Raw genomic sequence first — 21,607 nt, 5'->3', positions numbered from 1 at the left:
ATTTTGGAGCCCCCCAAAATAAAGTCTGACACTGTTTCCACTGTTTCCCCAGCTATTTGCCATGAAGTGATGCCATGATCTTAGTTTTCTGAATGTTGAGCTTTAAGCCAACTTTTTCACTCTTCTCTTTCACTTTCATCAAAAGGCTCTTTAGTTCTTCTTCACTTTCTGCCATAAGGGTGGTGTCATCTGCATATCTGAGGTTATTGATATTTCTCCCAGCAATCTTGATTCCAGCTTGTGCTTATTCCATCCCAGTGTTTCTCATGATGTACTCTAGAAACAGTGGCTGACTGTATTTTTTTGGGCTCCAAAATCACTGCAGATGGTGATTGCAGCCATGAAATTAAAAGACACTTTAGTCCTTGAAAGGAAAGTTATGAGCAACCTAGGCAGCATGTTAAAAAACAGAAACATTACTTTGTCAACAAAAGTCCATCTAGTCAAGGCTATGGGTTTTCCAGTAGTCATGTATGAATGTGAGAGTTGGATTATAAAGAAAGCTGAGTGCTGAAGAATTGGTGCTTTTGAACTTTGGTGATGGAGAAGACTCTTGAGAGTCCCTTGGAATGCAAGGAGATCCAACGAGTCCATCCTAAAGGAGATCAGTCCTGGGTTTTCATTGGAAGGACTGATGTTGAAGCTCAAACTCCAAAACTTTGGCTACCTGATGTGAACAGCTGACTCATTTGGAAAGACCCTGATGCTGGGAAAGATTGAGGGCAGGAGGAGAAGGGGACAACAGAGGATGAGATGGCTGGATGGCATCACCAACTCAACGGACATGGGTTTGGGTGGACTCCGAGAGTTGGTGATGGACAGGGAGGCCTGGTGTGCTGCGGTTCATGGGGTCACAATGACTCGGACACAACTGAGCAACTGAACTGAACTGATAACAAGCCAGTGATCTGAGCATCCCAGAAAAGAACATTTAAGGCAGAGGAAATAGGCCACAAACAAAAAAAGACAATGGGATGGGAAATTTCCAGTATCCCTTCCATCAGCACTGCTAATACTTGATACACACTGTATCACTAGAGCCACTACTTCTCACAGAATCTGAACTTAAAAAATGACAATTGACAGATTAGAATTCTGAGCTAAACCCAACAAGATAAAATGTGACTAACAGGAATCTAAAGTGGTGCATGCAGGTTCATAAACCCAGTTACACAGCTCAAAATGATGTTCAGTTGGCTTGGCAGCTGTTGATAAAAGAACAGTCTGGGGATTCACAAATTGGAGCTTGCTCTTGCCATTTCTGACCGGTAAAAGCAATGTGTAGATATTGCCCTTAGGCAGACTTCTCCCTAGTTTAAAGCATCATTAGAGCTGTCCAAAAATGGAACTCTCCATTGCTTCACTCATTAAAAAAAAAAAAAAAAGAGCAAGAAAGAATTAATAACTTTCAGGCCTTTTGAAAAAAGAAACTTCCGTTAAAGAACCAGTTTAAAATATTTTTTGGTTTCTGTGAAGCTGTGGCTTGTTACTGGTTTCTTTCATTCCAACGTTTTCTTCATTTGGGGATATTTATGTATAGTTAAGAAAGAAAAATGACATTGGCATATAAGTCATATGATGAGGTCTATTGAAAATTTGATATATAATGGCATCTCCCAAAATAGTAATCTGAAACTTCTTTGACTGTAATTTTTCAAAGGAACTTAAACTTCTGGTATGTTTTGGACAAATAAAATATTAAAACTGCAAATATGTCTTGGCTTTGCTATGTATTAGCCGTGTAATGTGGGCAATTTACTTTCCTCAAAATGAGACCAATAACTTGTACCTGCCTGAAAAGTTTGTTAGGAGGATTAAATTAGTTGTTGTGTATAGAGCAGGTAAAGCAGTGCCTAGTAATAGTAAGTGATGTGTATGTGTTTGCTGTTATTATTAGATGTAAATGTGCGTTCTACTCTGCCTTCAGGAATTAATGACCAAGTTAATAACTGAGACACCTGACCAGCCAATCCCATTTCTCATTGACCATCTTCAGTCAAAACAAGGAAACCGTGGGCAACTTCAAAGAACCTTATCTGGATCTGCAGCTCTCTGGGCAGAAAGTGAAATATCAGGTAAATGAAGATGTATTTTACAGTTAATGTTAATATATTTAATGTAAAATTTATGAAAGTCTTTCTTTTTATAACAAGTAAATCTAGATAGTTACCTATGGTTTCATGTATTCATTGGTGTTCACCCATATGCTGCTGCTGCTGCTGCTGCTAAGTCGCTTCAGTCGTGTCCGACTCTGCGACCCCATAGACGGCAGCCCACCAGGCTCCTCCGCCCATGGGGTTTTCCAAGCAAGAGGACTGGAGTGGGTTGCCATTGCCTTCTCCAACCATATGCTAGAACTTGTCAAAAAGTATTCTCAAATTTGAATATATTGTTATTTATTAGGCTTCCAAACATGAGAATCTTTGTATTCAATTTGAATGGAAGTAAGATTCAGATTTGCATGGAAAGCTTTCATTTCATATGAATTCAAACTAATTATTTTAAACTTTAGTTATTCTCTTTTTATGAAGAATTTGAATTAAGCGCTTATAGCTCCTCTGGGCAAAAAGGTAAACAGTACATTTCTAGAGTTACCTTTTCTGTAGCCCAAATGGATAATTATTCTGTTTCCCTCAGTTCTAATTTTACCTTATGTTATAAGTTCAACCTGATTTATTTACTGTAAACATTGGGGAACCAACCTTACCTCTCCAGTAAGCACTAGTGAGATAATTGGGTAGACTTGTCTTTGATTTTTATTTATAAAATGTGTGTCTGATAGCTTATTTCTTTTACACACTGGTCTGTTAGTTTGGTGTTTACTTCTGAACCCAAATCCCACCCCCAAACCTTGGCTTGAGTAGCTAACTCCTCACTTGACTCCCATGATATCGGACTGACTGGATTTCAAATGCTTTCTAGGGGTAGCACCATTGCTTCTCTTCTCTTCATGCCCTCTTGGATCCCATGAAAGGATTTTGGTCCTCTTTGGCTGTGTTCTCACATTGGTGCTTAAAGTGGGTAAGGGATAGGGTATTCTCTGCAGAATGTAGACAACTCTGGTGTTAGTTATCAATATAGAAGTTCTCTGCTGCATACAGGAAGCCAGAATATGAGCTTTTGGTATAATAAGAGGGAACTCTTGGTTTTTCTTGGTCACTTTCTTAGGGTTAGATTCTTAGCAAGGTGAGTATTAGGCATAGGCTCTGGTTTGTAGGTGCAAAGAGGAATCCATTCTTGTGAGGGTGGACCAGATAAACATCCACGAGCCCATTAAAACTCATAGGAACCCATATTTGTAAGTTATCATGTCTGGAGAGACAATAATGTATTAAATTCTATAGTATTAATCAACACACATTTAATAGCTCCCATTTACCACAAGTCAAAAGTCTGTGGAGGGTTTAAGCAGATTGTCTGTTTCATTACACAAAGCTACAGATCAAGATGTTGCCCAGGTTGTATCTTCATCCAGAGGCTGGAATAAGAAAGAATCTGCTTCCAAATTCATTCAGGTTGTTGGCAGAATTAGTTTCCTTGCAATTATATGACTGAAGTCCCTGTTTTCTTGCTGGGTCTCAGCCAGCAGCTGCTCTAAACAAATAGGTACAACCCACAGTTCTTTGACGCACAGCTCTCGCATCACAGCAGCTTATTTCTTTTTGTTTCCTGAGAGAGAATGTGTTGCTGTTGTTGTTCAGTTGCTAAGCAAACTCAGTTTGCTAAGTTGCTAAGTTGTATCCAAGTCTTTGGGACCCCATGGACTGCAGCATGGCAGTCTTCCCTGTCCTTCACTATCTTCCAGAGTTTGCTCAGATTCATGTTCATTGAGTCGGTGATGCTGTCTAACTATCTCATTCTCTGTCATCCGCTCTTCCTTTTGCCTTTAATCTTTCCCAGCAACTGGATCTTTTCCAGTGAGTTGGCTTTTCACATCAGGTGGCCAAAGTATTGGTGCTTCAGCTTTGGCATCAGTCCTTCTGATGACTTCAAGGTTGACTTTCTTTTAGGATTGACTGGTTTGATCTCTTTGCTGTCCAAGGGACTCTCGAGTCTTCTCCAGCACCACGATTCAAAAGCATCAGTTCTTCAGCACTCAGCCTTCTTACATTTATTTATTTATTTTTGAACTTTTAATTTTGTATTGGAGTATAGCCAATTAGCCATGTTGTGATAATTTCAGGTGAACAGTGAAGGGACTTAGCCATACATATACATGGATCCATTCTCCCCTAAACCCCCATTCCCTCCCTCATTAATCTGCCACATAACGTTCAGGAGAGTTCTGTACGCTATACAGTAGGTCCTTGTTGGTTATCTATTTAATATAGCAGGCTTATTTCTGTAACAAGAAAGAGAATTTCTTTCAGTAAGATTTGCTAAGATGGAATCTTATAATACAAACTATATAGTGAAGATAGTGGGTGGAGATAGTGAAGGACGGAAGCCTGGTATGCTGCTGTTCATGGGGTCACAAAGAGTTGGACACGAAGTGACTGAACAACAACAAAATAAAGCAAGAGGGGAATACGGGACTAAAATTCATCCAGTTTCTTTGCATGAACTTGAATTTCTTGGGGCATCTTAGTAGGTAATTCCAACGGGCTGTTGGATATGAGTCTAAAACTGTGGCTGGGTTAAGGCAGAAGTTTCAGGAATAGCATTCAGGATTGTGCACATTAAAATTATGAGAACAGAAGAATGGAAGAAGTTGTGCTTAAATTTAGAGTAGGAGCTGGACTGGGATAAGGCAAGTGTGAGATGATATATTTCATCGATATTTTTCCAGTTTTTTAAGAAGTGAAGTTGTTTGCTGAGGACAAGAGTTTTGGGGAATAAATCATGGAAATTGAAGCGAATGATAATGGTTGTGAAGTCACCCTGGGGAATAAAAAGAGACTTGGCAAAGGAAAATAAAAAAGACTGAAGCAGTCCAGGGGCTTATCTGAAATTCAAGACATGAAGTAATAATCATGGAAATTATGGGCAGGATTGTGGTTTTTCCCCCGCAGTGCCCAGAAGTGCTAGGAGGAAGGGGAGAAAAGCAGTTTGAGAGACTGATGAGAACTGTGAATGTACAGCAGTGAGGATGAAGGGTGGACAGACAGTTTTATGAAGGCGTTGAGGATGTCTGTGGGTAAATTGTACAAGCAATCAAAGCATGTGGCCCGGTATTAGAGGGAGGGAACAAGGAAACAGTCTAGACATAAAAGGCAGATCAGAGAACTTAGAATCTTTAAGAGGCCAAATGTAAGGGAAGGCATGGTGAAAATATGAAAGATTGAGAAGGCCAGGGAAATTGTGATGTTTGGGACCAAGACTTTTGAGGGGAAATGATTCCAGATGATGAAAAAGTCCTGTGGGTGTCCTGAGTTTGTGGGCTCTGAAGTTCAGAGAAGTGAAGTTCTTTAGGGTTTGAGAGGACAGTGAATTGTGATACTCAATACATGGTTTGTTTAAGAAATTAAGAGGTCACCAGAGTTTCATTCTGTTTGTTGAAAGGTTAAGGGTGACTGGGCCAGTGTCTTGAGTAGGGCTGCAAGAGTAATCAGGAGCAGAAAGATGCAGTGATGGAGTGGTGAGCAGTATAGACACGCAGCACCTACCACAAGAGAGGAGGAACGTTCAGCTGAACATGGATGGACCACATTTGCTTTTCTCTTTCTGACTCACGTCACTCTGTATGACAGACTGTAGGTCTACCCACATCTCTACAAATGACCCAGTTTCACTCCTTTTTGTGGCTGAGTAATATTCCATCATGTATATGTACCACATCTTCTTTATCCATTCATCTGTCATTGGACATTTAGGTTGCTTCCTTGTCCTAGCTGCTATATATGTGGAATCTGGAAAAATGGTACAGATGAACCTATGTCCAGGGCAGGAATAGAGATGCAGGTATAGCTAATGGACTTGTGGACACAGTAAGGAAGGGGACGGTGGGACGAATTGGGAGATTAGGATTGACATATATACACTATGATGTATAGAATAGAGAGCTAGTGGAAAGCTGCTGTATAACACAGGGAACTCAGCTCGGTAGTCTGTGATGACTTGAGAGTGGGATGGGGGATGTAGGTGGGAGGTAGGGGGATATATGTATACACATAGCTGATTCACTTCATTGAACAGCAGAAAGTAACACAGCATTATAAAGCAATTACACTCGAAAACAAACAAACAAAACAAAACAAAAAAACACCGTGGATGTACCAGAAAACCCCAGCCTATGGCAGGTGACACGTGAGGAGGGGATGAACGCTTTCATTCCGAGCAACTGCAGAGGAGGAAGCACTCTTGTGGAAAGAATGATGTGGCTCTTCTCTTGAAGGAGAGAATATGAAGATGGAGGACTATTATTTATCATGGAATGTATGCCCCAGAAGGTGAAGAGAAATGATTTTAGAGGGGAGGATATGGCAGGAGAGAGAAGGAAAGCAGAGACTAATTCTTTGATACGAGTATTAGTAGAAGAGGTTATAATTCAGGTGACAGTAAATAGTGCCAGTTTAAACTTGAACTATAATTTTGAATTATTTCTTTTGGTGCTTGTTATAATTAGTTAGAAAGGGTCTCAATATTCAAACTATTTAGGTTAATACTTTTTGAAAATATCTGAAGGTGCCCCCTTTTTGCTTTTAAATTTATCTAGCATCTTGGGGACTTAACATGTTCTCAGAAGTTTGTCTTTTAATGTCTAGGAGAAAGTTGAAAGCAACCTTGTTTTTACTTATTTTTAGGTGCTCTAATATTAAACACTTATGGGATTTGTTTTTTTCTTTATTTCTGATATTCAAAAGTTTTACTGGGAACACATCTGCATGTTTGTCTCTTTTCTTATTTTTCATTTTATCCAGTGAATCCTTTCAATTAACAAACCCGCATCTTAATCCTAGAACAGTTGTCTTCTTGTGTACTCAATGCTTCTATTGTATTTGTTTTGATTTCTTCAGAAAAATCAGCTATGTGTAAATTGTTTTCTTTATCGATAACTTCTAGGGAGGTTTGTCAAGTGTATTCTCCCTGTCACTGATTCAATTTTCTACAGTATTACTTTTCTCTTTCTGGCTTTGTATACAAATTCAAATATTGTACATATTGCATTTTAATTTCCTGTCAGTATTCTTGATCTTCTTTCATTTATCTTAGCAATTATAGTTTTACAGTTTTATCTCTTTTCTCATTTCTTTTTGCTTCACAGAGTCTATTTTATTTGTATTAAAAAGATAAAATAGCCATATTGTAAAATTTAAAGGTTTTTTCATAGTAAATCTTCCCTCAAACTATGAATTTCTTCTATATCTTGAGTGATGTATTCTTGCTTTTTATATTGAATCTTCCTTGTTAAAATATTTATTTTGTTTATTTGAATTTAAATGAAGGATGTTCAAATTAGTTTTGTTTGTTTAGTTGCTAAGTCACGTCCTGTTCTTTTGTGACCCCCATGGACTGCAGCCCTCCAGGCTCCTCTGTCCATCGGATTTCCCAGGCAAGAATACTGGAGTGAATTGCCATTTCCTCCTCCAGGGGATCTTCCCAAGCCAGGGATCGAACCTGTGTCTTCTGCATTGGCAGGCAGGAGGATCTTTACTGCTGAGCCATGGAGAAGTCCATCTAGTTTTAAGTTTGTCAATAAATAGTGTAGGTATTCTATTATTTTTTGTCCCCTTACCATATAGCTTAGAACTATTTAGATAGTTTTTAAAAATTTGGGGGAGACAGATGAGATCATGGCTGCTACTATTGGTCTTTGAGAAACTGACAAGTGACTTTCTGTCTCACATCTCTTTTCAACACATTAAATAAGAACAGTATCATTGCTAAGATAGTCAAATTAATATGGATTTTTTTTTCTTTCCAATAGTGGAGAATTTAAAAAGCTGCAAAATCCAGTGTAGTATTCTTCTGTGGCTGCTGTTAGTTTTTCTTTGTACCATGAGATACTGTGTTTCATGTCCATGATTCTTAATTCTTTTAGCTGTGTTGTATTAGAAGAAACTATGGTCCTAGGCTGGATATAGAAAGACAGATTCTGATAGACTGTGAAACAATGTCAGGAGCTGAATCTGAGGTAGGGGCAAGCGTTGTGAATGTCTAGATATTTTTCAATCTATTACTGATAATGTCTATTTTTTTGTCTTAATTCTGTCTGTGGCAGAATGCAGACCAGTATTTCTGTTCATAGACCAATATTTCTGTTACTAGTATTTTAGAATATTTATACCTCTTTTGGTATTTAATGGGATGTTTGCAGTAGAAAAACTGGACAGCAGCTCATTAAGTACAAACTTAACTTGAGAATTTGAAGGCTGTCTATAGTGTTTCATGATGTCTACTTGGTGTTTATAAGTGAGTAGCCAGAGAAAGATTTATGAATCATGCATATGCTAGGATGATTTGAAAATACTGAAATTTAAACAAGAAGGTAGAAGGAAGCTAAGGAATGTCATGTAGATAAAAGATAAGGAAGCAATCAATAAGACAAAGAAGGAGAATCTAATGCCCTGAGAATAAAAGAAGAAAAAGCTCCACAATAGAGTCTGTCTAAAAATATGGGATGAAAAGATGTCAAGAGGGATAAACTCCTGGAAAGATCATTTCATATGAAAGTTGGTATGATACTGGCCACCTTTGAAGGGGAACTGTAGCTTTCAGTAAAGGTGATTGAACTACTCTTTCATGAACAGAACAGTGGAAAAAATCAGTAATACTGTTTTGCTGAAAGGATTTGTTAATAAGCCACTTGTTATATACAAATAAATAATAAAAATATTTATTAGAGAATTATCTAGCTTACTTTCATGTACTGACATTAAAAGAAGAGAAATAGAGCAGAAGATACATCACCAAATTGGACTTGCTGACATTCAGACTTAAACAATGTGGAGAAGTCCCATGTGACAGCAGTCTGGACTTCCAGTTGGGAAAAGGTCCTGGGCAGTGCATCAGCTCTGTGTATGAGACTTCAAAGATTACAGTTCAGGGTTCCCCCTTATAAACCCAGAATGGATGCAAACTGATATCATCATCAATGTGTAACCAATTGCAAGCCTCAGTTTAATTCAGTACAGTCACTCAGTTGTGTCCAACTCGTTCAGTTCAGTTCACTTGCTCAGTCGTGTCCGACTCTTTGCAACCCCATGAACTGCAGCACGCCAGGCCTCACTGTCCATCACCAACTCCCGGAGTCTGCCCAAACCCTTTGCGACCCCATAAACTGCAGCACGCCAGGCTTCCCTGTCCAACACCAACTCCTGGAACTTACTCAAACTCATGTCCATCAAGTCAGTGATGCCATCCAACCATCTCATCCTCTGTGGTCCCCTACTCCTCCTGTTTTCAATCTTTCCCAGCATCAGGGTCTTTTCCAATGAGTCAGCTCTTCGCATCAGGTGTCCAAAGTATTGAACTTTGAGCTTCAGCATCAGTCCTTCCAATGAATATTGAGGACTGATTTCCTTCAGAATTGATTGGTCTGATCTCCTTGCAGTCCAAGGGACTCCCAAGAATCTTCTCCAACACCACAGTTCAAAAGCATCATTTCTTCAGCGCTCAGCTTTCTTTATAGTCCAACTCTCACATTCATACCTGACTACTGGAAAAACCATAGCCTTGACTAGATGGACCTTTGTTGACAAAGTAATGTCTCTGCTTTTTAATATGCTGTCTAGGTTGGTCATAACTTTCTTCCAAGGAGCAAGGATCTTTTAATTTCATGGCTGCAGTCACCATCTGCAGTGATTTTGGAGCCCAAGAAAGTAAAGTCTCTCACTGTTTCCAGTGTTTCCCCTTCTGTTTGCCATGAATTGATGGTGAAAGGTTGTTGTTGAATTACGACATAGGAATTCTTGGCCCCTGGTGGAGAAGAATTCAATCCAGGGCCAGAGACAAGGCTTGATTGCTCAGAGCTTTTGTGTAATAAAGTTTTATTAAAGTATAAAGGAGATAGAGAAACCTTCTGACATAGGCATCAGAAGGGGGCAGAAAGAGTACCCCCCTGCTAGTCTTCAGCTGGATGTTATATAGTCACAAGCAGCCTGTTAATGAAAGAAAGGAATGTCTCAAAACTCAGAATGGCACCAGGCCCTTCACCCGTAAGATGTATTTTGGGATAATCTTGGCACCAAATGGTTTATCTTGGGCCATAAAATGATTAACTTGAATCTTGAAGAAGGGCAGATCACCATACAAATAGTTTCATATACATAGATTAGAGGAACAATATCAGAGTATAACATACTGGTTTATCAAGTAGGTTCTGAGCCAAAAGGCAACTTGAAGACAGAGTCTGGGGTAAATGCATAGTACATTAGCATAGCTTAAGATAAACATTTCCATAAGAAAAAGGCATTGGTTAACTTCAGGTGAAACCAGGTGTCACTATGGCAACACAGAATTTTAAGAAAAACCTCCTTTTAAATTTGTATAGAGAAGGAAAAAATATCTCTAGTTTGTTTCCTCCTGCCCCTTAAGAGAGATAAAAATGTCTGACACTTGCAGGCTATTTCCTCCATTTGGAGATCCCTGGCCTTCCTGCCTGTTACTCTTTCAATGGGACCAGATGCCATGATCTTTGTTTTTTGAATGTTGAGTTTTAAGCCAGTTTTTCACACTCCTCTTTCAACTTCATCAAGAGGTTCTTTAGTTCCTCTTCACTTTCTGCCTTAAACAGGGTGTTATCTGCATATCTGAAGTTATTGATATTTTCCCCCACAATCTTGATTCCAGCTTGTACTTCATCCAGTCTGGCATTTCGCACCATATTTCTGCATATATGTTAAATAAGCAGGGTGACAATATACAGCCTTGAAGTACTCCTTTCCCAATCTGGATCTAGTCCATTGTCCCATGTCCAGTTCTAACTGTCGCTTCTTGACCTGCATACAGATTTTTCAGGAAGCAAGTAAGGTCGTCTGGTATTCCCATCTCTTGAAGAGTTTTCCACAGTTTGTTGTGATCCACATAGTCAAAGACTTTGGCATAGTCAGTAAAAGAGAATTAGATATTTTTCTGGAACTCTCTTGCTTTTCCTGTGATCCAGCAGGTGTTGGCAATTTGATCTCTGGTTCCTCTGCCTTTTCGCAGTTCAGCTTGAACATCTGGAAGTTCACAACTCATGTACTGTTGAAGCCTAGTTTGGAGAATTCTGAGTATTACTTTGCTAGTGTTTGAGATGAGAACGGTTGTTCGGCAGTTTGAGCCTTCTTTGGTATTGCCTCTTTTTGGGATTGGAATGAAATCTGACCTTTTCCAGTTCTGTGTCCACTTCTGAGTTTTCCAAATTTGCTGGCATATTGAGTGTAGCACTTTCACAGCATCATCTTTTAGGATTTGAAACAGCTCAACTGGGATTCCATCACCTCCACTAGCTTTGTTCATAGTGATACTTCCTAAGGCCCCTTGACTTCACATTCCAGAATGTCTGGCTCTAGGTGAGTGATCACACCATCATGATTATCTGGGTCATGAAGATCTTTCTTGTACAGTTCTTCTATGTATTCTTGCCACCTCTTCTTAATATTTTCTGCTTCTGTTAGGTCCATACAATTTCTGTCCTTTATTGTGGCCATCTTTGCATGAAATGTTCCCTTGGTATCTCTGATTTTCTTGAAGAGATCTCTAGTCTTCCCCATTCTATTGTTTTCCTCTATTTCTTTGCATGGATCACTGAGGAAGGCTTTCTTATCTCTCTCTTGCTTTTCTTTGGAACTCTGCTTTCAAATGGGTATATCTTTTCTTTTCTCCTTGTCTTTAGCTTCTCTTCTTTTCTCAGCTATTTGTAAGGCCTCCTCAGACAACCATTTTGCCTTTTCCATTTCTTTTTCTTGGGGATGGTCTTGATCACTGCCTCTTGTACAATGTTTTGTCTTATCAAACTTGTAATGTAGTTTAAGCCTGGTGCCGGAGTCCAGCTCTAGCATCCAGGGATTCAACCTGAAGAGATGGACAGTGTCGGCGATGAGGCAGCCTCTCAGTTTTCTTGGACTGCCTATTTATTTCAAGTTTAAGATTTTCTTTTATACTTTACAAAAGCATTAGGTCAGAGGTTTGACATTTTCAGTTCCCCCTCACCCAGATTTATTATCTCCATAAATCATTGTTGCTCTTCAAACAGAGTTCCTGCTTCAGTGATTCTCTGGGAATCAGCCTTACCATCTATTATCTGCTTCCTCTAATGTGTTCTATAGTTAACTTGTGATTCCATTGTAACTCATGTTACATTCCTCAGTTTACTACTTACCTTCCTAAATCCTGTTTGCCCCTAACATCCTGAGCTCACTATCTCTTAAAAAGGCTTCTAGCTATAGTGTCTGTAAAAATTTCTAACTTCTATAAGCTATAGTAAAATATGCTAACTTTACAACATTCCTTAAATCTTTAACTTCTAACTATTTTAACTATTTCTAAGCCCTAAATTCAATAAACTCCTTTGCCATAAACATTTTCCTCACAAATAGGCTTCAGATAGCAATCCCTCCCATGGCCTCAAGCTGCGGCCCATGTGCTCGTCCTGGAACACTCTTTTGTAAAAGTCCTTAAACAAATGTCAATGATTAACTTTATGGATTATTCTCTGAGCATAGCTGCAGAAGGCTTTGTGCCTTCTCATGCTCTTCTCAAGAACAATAAGCACCTTAATATTCCTTTTCGGTCAACTCAGCCGAGGAGAGGAAAAAACAAGTTAGAATTACAAGGCCTAACTCCTTCATCCCGGGTCCGTGCCTGCGGAATGAGGAGAGGGGGCTGGGGTCGTGCCTCCATTTTGTTAGTAATGCCTAACGCGGCTGACGTGGCTCCCGACAGCCTAGGACTTGGCTGTTCAGGCCCTCTTCAAAATGAAGTCGCTCAGTCGTGTCCGACTCTTTGTGACCCCATGGACTGTAGCCCATCACGCTCCTCCCTCCATGGGATTCTCCAGGCAAGAGTACTGGAGTGGGTTGCCATTTCCTTCTCCAGGGGATCTTCCCAACCCAGGGATCGAACCCGGGTCTCCCGCATTCCAGGAAGACACTTTAACCTCTGAGCCACCAGAGGGGCTAAACAATTTCAACATTTCCCCCCTCCCCCGCCCCCCACCCACACACATCTTACCTATGGTGCTGCAAGTGCTGCACTCACAGCAGGCAGTCATTCGCAGTCACTCCCAGTCAGGGCTGTGTCCAGGAAGGTTAGAAGCAAGGTCAGGGGCCTGCTCTGTTTTGTCTCTGAAGAGTAAACAAGTCTATTTATTTAACTTCCCTAACAAATACTATAGTGGAAATGTATGTGTGCACCAGTGGTCTTATGGACTGCAGCCCATCAGGCTCCTCCGTCGGATGGAGGAGCCTGGTGGGCTGCAGTCCATGGGGTCGGTGAGGGTCCGACACAACTGACCAACTTCACTTTTGCTGTTCACTTTCATGCACTGGAGAAGGAAATGGCAACCCACTCCAGTGTTCTTGCCTGGAGAATCCCAGGGACGGGGGAGCCTGGTGGGCTGCCCTCTCTGGGGTCACACAGAGTCGGACACGACTGAAGTGACTTAGCAGCAGCAGCAGTGAATAACAGATAAGGTAACATCAGATGAGTAAAATTTACTTAAACATTTAGTTGTTTTTATTTACAGCAAAATACAGTGCTTTATTCTATGATACCCATTTATAGAATGTTATTTTAAGTAATTTGTGCCTTAAAAAGACTTTCAAATAATTTTATAGTTTAACATCATTTTAATCATATTAATATATAAACTAATTCATATCACATGCAAAACTCACATTTACAGGAAAAATAAAGCAAGTAATACTCTGGGATATTAGCATTATTTTGATACAAGGCAGCATAGCTTTTGCTAGGTATATCTAATTACTTCAAGGATTTAATTTTTGATCAATCATGAAATCACTTATTGTTTTTATTGTGTTTTTTCTTTTGTTTGACAGAACATAAAGGAACAAGAAGAGATTTCAGAAACTATGATAAACCCTGGCAGTTAAATGCAAAGAAGCCTAAAAAGTCAAAAAGTGACCTTGCTGTGTCTAATATTTATCCACCATCTCCAGAATCAAAATCATGTAAGGAAATTTGTCATTTAAATATTAACTTAATGTATGTTAAGTGTGTGTTAGTAAAGTGAAGAAAAGGTAAGAATTGAAGCCAAATTTTTTTCTGATATTTCTGCCTATTAATTCTAATGAATTTCACATTTTTTATAGCATTAACATATATTCTCAAGCATATGTGATTGATTTAGACTTTTGAGTATAATATTCTTTTAAGAATGTAAACTTCATGGAGCAGGTCCCTTGCCTCTCATGAACAGTTGCAGTATTTTATCATATTCAGAGCAATACCAACACTGCATTTAATAAAAGATATAAAAACAAATCTTTTAGAGGCAAGGCAAAGAGGATTTCTATTCAAAACATTTAATAAAATTAAAAAAAAAAATCCTTCATCCAGGGTCTCTCTGAAGTCCTACTCATTTATTACTCAAGGTTGTGTATTTGTTCTCTCCCACAATAATAAGTACCTCCTTGCCCCTCCTCCTTTCTCTCTGCCTTTCCAGCTGCTAAGTTTTCCCATTGCTCTGTTACCATCACATAGGCATAAACATGTCATATAGCTTAGGATCTTGTTGCAAGTCAGTTATTCTTTGAGGACAAAAGAGCCTGAAAGCTGTTCTTAAACATCAGTTTCCTGTGCTTGTTGCAGACTGAGATATGTGATTTTAATTTAAACAGAGAAAGGAATAGGTAGAAAATACTTACCTTTGTTTGAAAATTTTGAAAAATCATATGTGCTAACTGGATTCTGAATTTGGAACATTTGTGAAAATAACTGAAATTAACTCCTTGAGGTTTTTTTGTTTGTTTGTTTATACAGTGACACTTATAAAAAGAATTGTATCAGCCACAAAATTCTAGTGAGAATTATGTGAAGTATTATAAACTACAAATGTTCTTTTAAAATTATTATTGTAGCAAAATTATACTGCTTCACCAGGTTGGTTTATAATATTTGGTCCCAACATTTAAAAAAAGCATACAAGTTTAAAATTTAAATGTGTTGTTCACAACCATATTCCCAGTAATATCTAGCACAGTTCCTGGCTCAATGAATAGTGTTAAATGAAAAAAAAGAAGAAAAGAATAAATGAAATCAATCAGTTCTCAGTCTCACATTTCTCTTTCTATCCTTGGAAATGTCTGTCTGTCTTCATTCTTTCCCAATGATAAATATTAATACATATCCCTAGAGCTTGCTAATTTTAAAGAGCTAAGTCCTGGATCTCAGCACTTAGAGGACAGAATGCTGTAAGGTTCTTCATTTTGCAGAGACTTGGCTATTTATGGATGTTCTGTAGGCACAAAATGTTACTGGTGAGCTGGCATCTAATATCTTTTCTGTTCAGGTACCCTACTCTTAACCTCTGGCTTCACTGGACTATTAGCTTTTTAAAGGAAAATTAACACAGTCTCATGCATTTTTAATAATAAACGTGGTATTAAGATTATAGGATTCAGAGTTATTAATTAGAAATATATTGTTTAAACATAAATTGTTCCTGAAATAATAGAATATCTTTTGAACATAGACTGTAGTAAGTCACAGTTGTATGTTGTAATATATAAAGCACCACTAGAAAGAAGGACGAAAAAGAATAAATAAAATGTTAATAAGTTTATTAAAATAGGATGCCTCAATGTTTTGATTTATTCTCCCAAAACAAAAACAAGAAAAGACAAAACAGAGAAACAAATAGTAACCTCTTATTGAAATAAGTGCAATCTCTATCCAAGCTCTACAGGCCCTTGAAATTGACTGTATTATTTTAAATGGATTTGGAAAGGCAAAGGACCATGATTTTCTAAAGCAGTCTTGAAAAACATGAACTAGCTTGGAGAATTTACCCTGCCTGGCTTCAAGTCTTTTTATAAAACTGTAGTTATCAAGACCATGTGATTTTGGAGAAAGGATGGAAAAAAAGATCAATTGACCTTAATAAAAAGTTTAAAAAAAGAATGTACATATGCAGTCAAATGGTTTTTCACAAGGACATCTAAGCTAGTAAGAAAAGAAACAGTCCCTTCAACATTGGATGCTGCTGCTAAGTTGCTTCAGTCGTGTCCGACTCTGTGCGACCCCATAGACGGCAGCCCACCAGGCTCCCCCATCCCTGGGATTCTCCAGGCAAGAACACTGGGGTGGGTTGCCATTTCCTTCTCCAATGCATGAAAGTGAAAAGTCAAAGTGAACTCACTCAGTCGTGCCCGACTTTAGTGACCCCATGGACTGCAGCCTACCAGGCTCCTCCATCCATGGGATTATCTAGGCAAAAGTACTGGAGTGGGGTGCCATTGCCTTCTCCGCAACATTGGATATTCATATGGAAAAATACAGTCATTGATTCGTACCTTAATTCATGCTGAAAATCAATCTGAGATGGGTCATAGACCTACAGATGGAAACAAGAACAATGAAATGTCTAAAATAAAACATACAAATGTAACATTGTGACCTTGGAGAGCCAAAATAGTTTTAGAGACATTCTAGTTACCATGGCTTCATAACAAATCACTCAAAAATACATGTTTTTAGGTTAAAATAACAGAAATTAAGCATTTTAAATTGTGCAGTTCACATGGCATTTAGTACATTCAAATATTGTGCTACCATAACCTCTTTCTTACCAAAACATTTCACCTCTGAAAAGGAAACTGTAACAGTTACTCAATATTTCTACCTCCTCCCAGTCCCTGGAAACTTGCTTTCTCTATGAATTTGCCTGTTTTGATTGGCTCAGGCTGTAAAGAATCTGCCTGCAATGTGGGGACATCTGAGTTTGACCCCTGGGTCAGGAAGATCCCCTGGAGAAGGGAATGGCAACCCACTCCAGTATTTTTGCTTGGGAAATACCACGGACAGAGGAGCCTGGCACAAAGAATTGGACATGACTGAGCGAAAAGGGGATGACAGAGGATGAGATGGTTGGATGGCATCACTGACTCAATGGACTTGAGTCTGAGTAAACTCCGGGAATTGGTGGTGGACAGGAAGCCTGGCGTGCTGTAGTCCATGGGGTTGCAGAGTCAGACACGACTGAGCAACTGAACTGAACTGAACTGAGTGACTAACACGTTCATCTTAACAGAATCATATGATGTGTGATCTTCCTGTGATTGACTTATTTTGCCTAGTGTAATATTTTCAGGTTGATTCCCATTGCAGCAGGTAATAGAACTTCATTCCTTTTTGTGGTTGAATCATATTCCATTGTATAGATAGACTACTTTCTGTTTATTCATCCATTTATTTTAGATATTTTGGTTTTTCTACATTTTGCTATCTTGAATAGAAAGTAGTCTCTTTGCGTTATTTCATTCTTTTTTATGACTAAGAAATATCCCATTGTATATACATACTATACCTTCTTTATCCATTCCTCTGTGGATGGATATTTAGGTTAACTCCATGTCTTGGCTACTGTAGTGCTGCAGTGGACATTGGAGTGCATGTATCTTTTCAAATTATGATTTTCACTGGATATATTCCCAGGAGTGGGAATGCTATATTGCGTGGCAGCTCTATTTTGAGCTTTTAAAGGAATATCCATACTCTTCTCCATAGTGGTTTTACCAATTTACATTCCCACCAACAGTGTGAAAGGTTTCCCTTTTCTCAAAACCATCTCCCGCATATGTTGTTTGTAGACTTTTTGATGATGGCCATTGTGACCACTGTGAGGTGATACCTCATTGTAGTTTTAATTTGCATTTCTGTAATAATTAGCAATGTTGAGTATCTTTTCATATGCTTTTTTGGCCATCTGTATGTCTTCCTTAGATCTTCTGCCCATTTTTTAATTGAGTTATTTGTTTTTTGATATTGTCATGAGCTGTTTGTGTAGTTTAGAGATTAATCCCTTGTCAGTTGCTTCATTTGCATATATTTTCTCCCATTCTGTGGGTTCGTGTTTCATTCTTTTATGGTTTCCTTTTTTAATTTTTTTTTGTGTGTGTTTCTTTCTTTCTTTTTTACTTTATTTTGCTTTACAATACTGTATTAGTTTTGCCATACACTGACATGAATCAGCCACGGGTGTACATGAGTTCCCAATCCTGAACCCCCCTCCCACCTCCCACGCCATATCATCTCTCTGGATCATCCCCATGCACCAGCCCCAAGCATCCTGTATCCTGTATTGAACATAGACTGGTGATTTGTTTCTTACCTGATAGTATACATATTTCAATGCCATTCTCCCAAATCATCCCACCCTCGCCCTCTCCCACAGAGTCTAAAAGTCCGTTCTATATATCTGTGTCTCTTTTGCTGTCTCGCATAGAGGGTTATCATTACTATCTTTCTAAATTCCATGTATATGTGTTAGTATACTGTATTGGTGTTTTTCTTTCTGACTTACTTCACTCTGTATAATAGGCTCCAGTTTCATCCACCTCATTAGAACTGATTCAAATGTATTCTTTTTAATGGCTGAGTAATACTCCATTGTGTATATGTACCACAGCTTTCTTATCCATTCCTCTGCTGATGGACATCTAGGTGGCTTCCATGTCCTGGCTATTATAAACAGTGCTGTGATGAACATTGGGGTACACGTGTCTCTTTCAATTCTGGTTTCCTCAGTGTGTATGCCCAGCAGTGGGATTGCTGGGTCATAAGGCAGTTCTATTTGCAATTTTTTAAGGAATCTCCACACTGTTCTCCATAGTGGCTATACTAGTTTGCATTCCCACCAACAGTGTAAGAGGGTTCCCTTTTCTCCACACCCTCTCCAGCATTTATTGCTTGTAGACTTTTGGATTGCAGCCATTCTGACTGGTGTGAAATGGTACCTCATTGTGGTTTTGATTTGCATTTCTCTGATAATGAGTGATGTTGAGCATCTTTTCATGTGTTTGTTAGCCATCCATATGTCTTCTTTGGAGAAATGCCTATTTAGTTCTTTGGCCCATTTTTTGATTGGGTCGTTTATTTTTCTGGAATTGAGCTGCATAAGTTGCTTGTATATTTTTGAGATTAGTTGTTTGTCCATTGCTTCATTTGCTATTATTTTCTCCCATTCAGAAGGCTGTCTTTTCACCTTGCTTATAGTTTCCTTTGTTGTGCAGAAGCTTTTAATTTCAATTAGATCCCATTTGTTTATTTTTGCTTTTATTTCCAGAATTCTGGGAGGTGGATCATAGAGGATCCTGCTGTGATTTATGTCGGAGAGTGTTTTGCCTATGTTCTCCTCTAGGAGTTTTATAGTTTCTGGTCTTACATTTAGATCTTTAATCCATTTTGAGTTTATTTTTGTGTATGGTGTTAGAAAGTGATCTAGTTTCATTCTTTTACAAGTGGTTGACCAGTTTTCCCAGCAACACTTGTTAAAGAGATTGTCTTTAATCCATTGTATATTTTTGCCTCCTTTGTCGAAGATAAGGTGTCCATATGTGTGTGGATTTATCTCTGGGCTTTCTATTTTGTTCCATTGATCTATATGTCTGTCTTTGTGCCAGTACCATACTGTCTTGATGACTGTGGCTTTATAGTAGAGCCTGAAGTCAGGCAAGTTGATTCCTCCAGTTCCATTCTTCTTTCTCAAGATTGCTTTGGCTATTCGAGGTTTTTTGTATTTCCATACAAATTGTGAAATTATTTGTTCTAGCTCTGTGAAAAATACCACTGATAGCTTGATAGGGATTGCATTGAATCTGTAGATTGCTTTGGGTAGTATACTCATTTTCACTATATTGATTCTTCTGATCCATGAACATGGTATATTTCTCCATCTATTAGTGTCCTCTTTGATTTCTTTCATCAGTGTTTTATAGTTTTCTATATATAGGTCTTTAGTTTCTTTAGGTAGATATATTCCTAAGTATTTTATTCTTTTCATTGCAATGGTGAATGGAATCATTTCCTTAATTTCTTTTTCTACTTTCTCATTATTAGTGCATAGGAATGCAAGGGATTTCTGTGTATTGATTTTATATCCTGCAACTTTACTATATTCATTGATTAGCTCTAGTAATTTTCTGGTGGAGTCTTTAGGGTTTTCTATGTAGAGGATCATGTCATCTGCAAACAGTGAGAGTTTTACTTCTTCTTTTCCAATTTGGATTCCTTTTATTTCTTTTTCTGCTCTGATTGCTGTGGCCAAAACTTCTAGAACTATGTTGAATAGTAGCGGTGAAAGTGGACACCCTTGTCTTGTTCCTGACTTTAGGGGAAATGCTTTCAATTTTTCACCATTGAGGATAATGTTTGCTGTGGGTTTGTCTTTGCTGTGCAAAACCTTTTAAGTTGAATTAGGTCCCATTAAAAATTTTTTATTTTTATTTTCATTAGAATAGGAGATGCATCCAAAAAGATACTGCTGCAATTTATGTGAAAGAGTGTTCTGCCTGTTTTCCTCTAAGAGTTTTATAGTATCTGGCCTTATACTTGGGTATTTAATCCATTTTGAATTTGTTTTTGTGTTAGAGAATGTTCTAATTTCATTCTTTTACATGGAGCTCTCCAGTTTTTCCAGCACCACTAATTGAAGAGACTGTCTTTTCTCCATTGTATAATACAGTCTTATCTACCTTGTTGTAAATTAATTAACCGTAGGTGCACTTCTGGGCTTTCTATCGTGTTCCATTGATGTATATTTCTGTTTTTGTGCCAGTACCTTACTATTGATTACTGCAGCTTCAGTGTATAATCTGAAGTCCAGGGGCCTGATTCCTCCAGCTCCATTTTTCTTTCTCAGGATTGCTTTGACTATTTTGTATTTCCATAATCCTTTTATTATACTGCTGAATTTGATATGTTGCTATTTTGTTGAGCATTTATGGATCTATTTTCAGAAGAGATGCTGCTGTATTGTTTTAGTATTATGTTCTTGTCTTCTGTGTCAGGGAAATGCTGGCTTTATAGAATGAATTTAGATGCATTCCCTCCTTTTACATTTTTTTGGAAGTGTTTGAGAAGAATTGATGTCAGTTCTTTAAATGTTCGGTAGAATTCACCAATGAAGCCACCTTGTCTTGTGCTTGACTTTGTTGTGAGGTTTTTGATTACTGATCCCATGTCTTATTATAAATCTTTTGTTTATTCTTGAGTAGCTTTTGGCAGTTTGTTTCTAGCAATTTTTCCATTTCATGTGTAGTTTATTGGCATTAAATATTCATAACATTCTAATTCTTTTTAAAAACAGTTCTGTAAAGTCTGTAGTAATGTCTTGGTTACATTTCTGATTTTAGTAATTTGAATCTTCTCCCTTTTTTCTTAGTGAATCTAGCTAAAGGTTTATTAATTTTTAAGCTCCTTCTTGAGATTCAGCTTTTGGTTTTGTTGATTTATTTCTGTTACATTTGAATCTTCTACTTCACCTATCTCTGTTTTAATATTTATTATTTATGTCATTCTGCTAGGTTTAGTTTAGTTTTCTATTCTTTTCTACTTCTTTAAGGTATAAAGGTCAGTTATTGATATAAGGTGTTTCTTTCTTTTTATTGTGGGCTTTACAATTGCAAATTCGCATCTGAGAAACCACTTTTACTGTAGTCTATACATTTTGACTTATTATGACATATATGGTCTATACTAGAGATTGTTCCACATGCGCTTG

General features: G+C 38.1%; 1 protein-coding gene across 1 annotated transcript in view; it reads left to right on the top strand.

Moving 5' to 3' along the window:
* The window catches only part of C14H8orf34 (chromosome 14 C8orf34 homolog), a 338,106-nt gene that overhangs the window by 62,079 nt on the left and 254,420 nt on the right, over positions 1–21,607 (top strand). The window contains exons 2-3 of the mRNA XM_005689042.3: positions 1,928–2,075; positions 13,926–14,057. Of these exons, the coding sequence (XP_005689099.2) occupies positions 1,928–2,075; positions 13,926–14,057 (280 nt within the window). The remainder of the gene's footprint in view (positions 1–1,927; positions 2,076–13,925; positions 14,058–21,607) is intronic.

Source organism: Capra hircus, chromosome 14, assembly GCF_001704415.2.
Source record: "Capra hircus breed San Clemente chromosome 14, ASM170441v1, whole genome shotgun sequence".
NCBI lineage: Eukaryota > Metazoa > Chordata > Mammalia > Artiodactyla > Bovidae > Capra > Capra hircus.
Note: the sequence above shows the minus strand (reverse complement) of the source record. Positions and strands in the feature narration are given on the sequence as shown.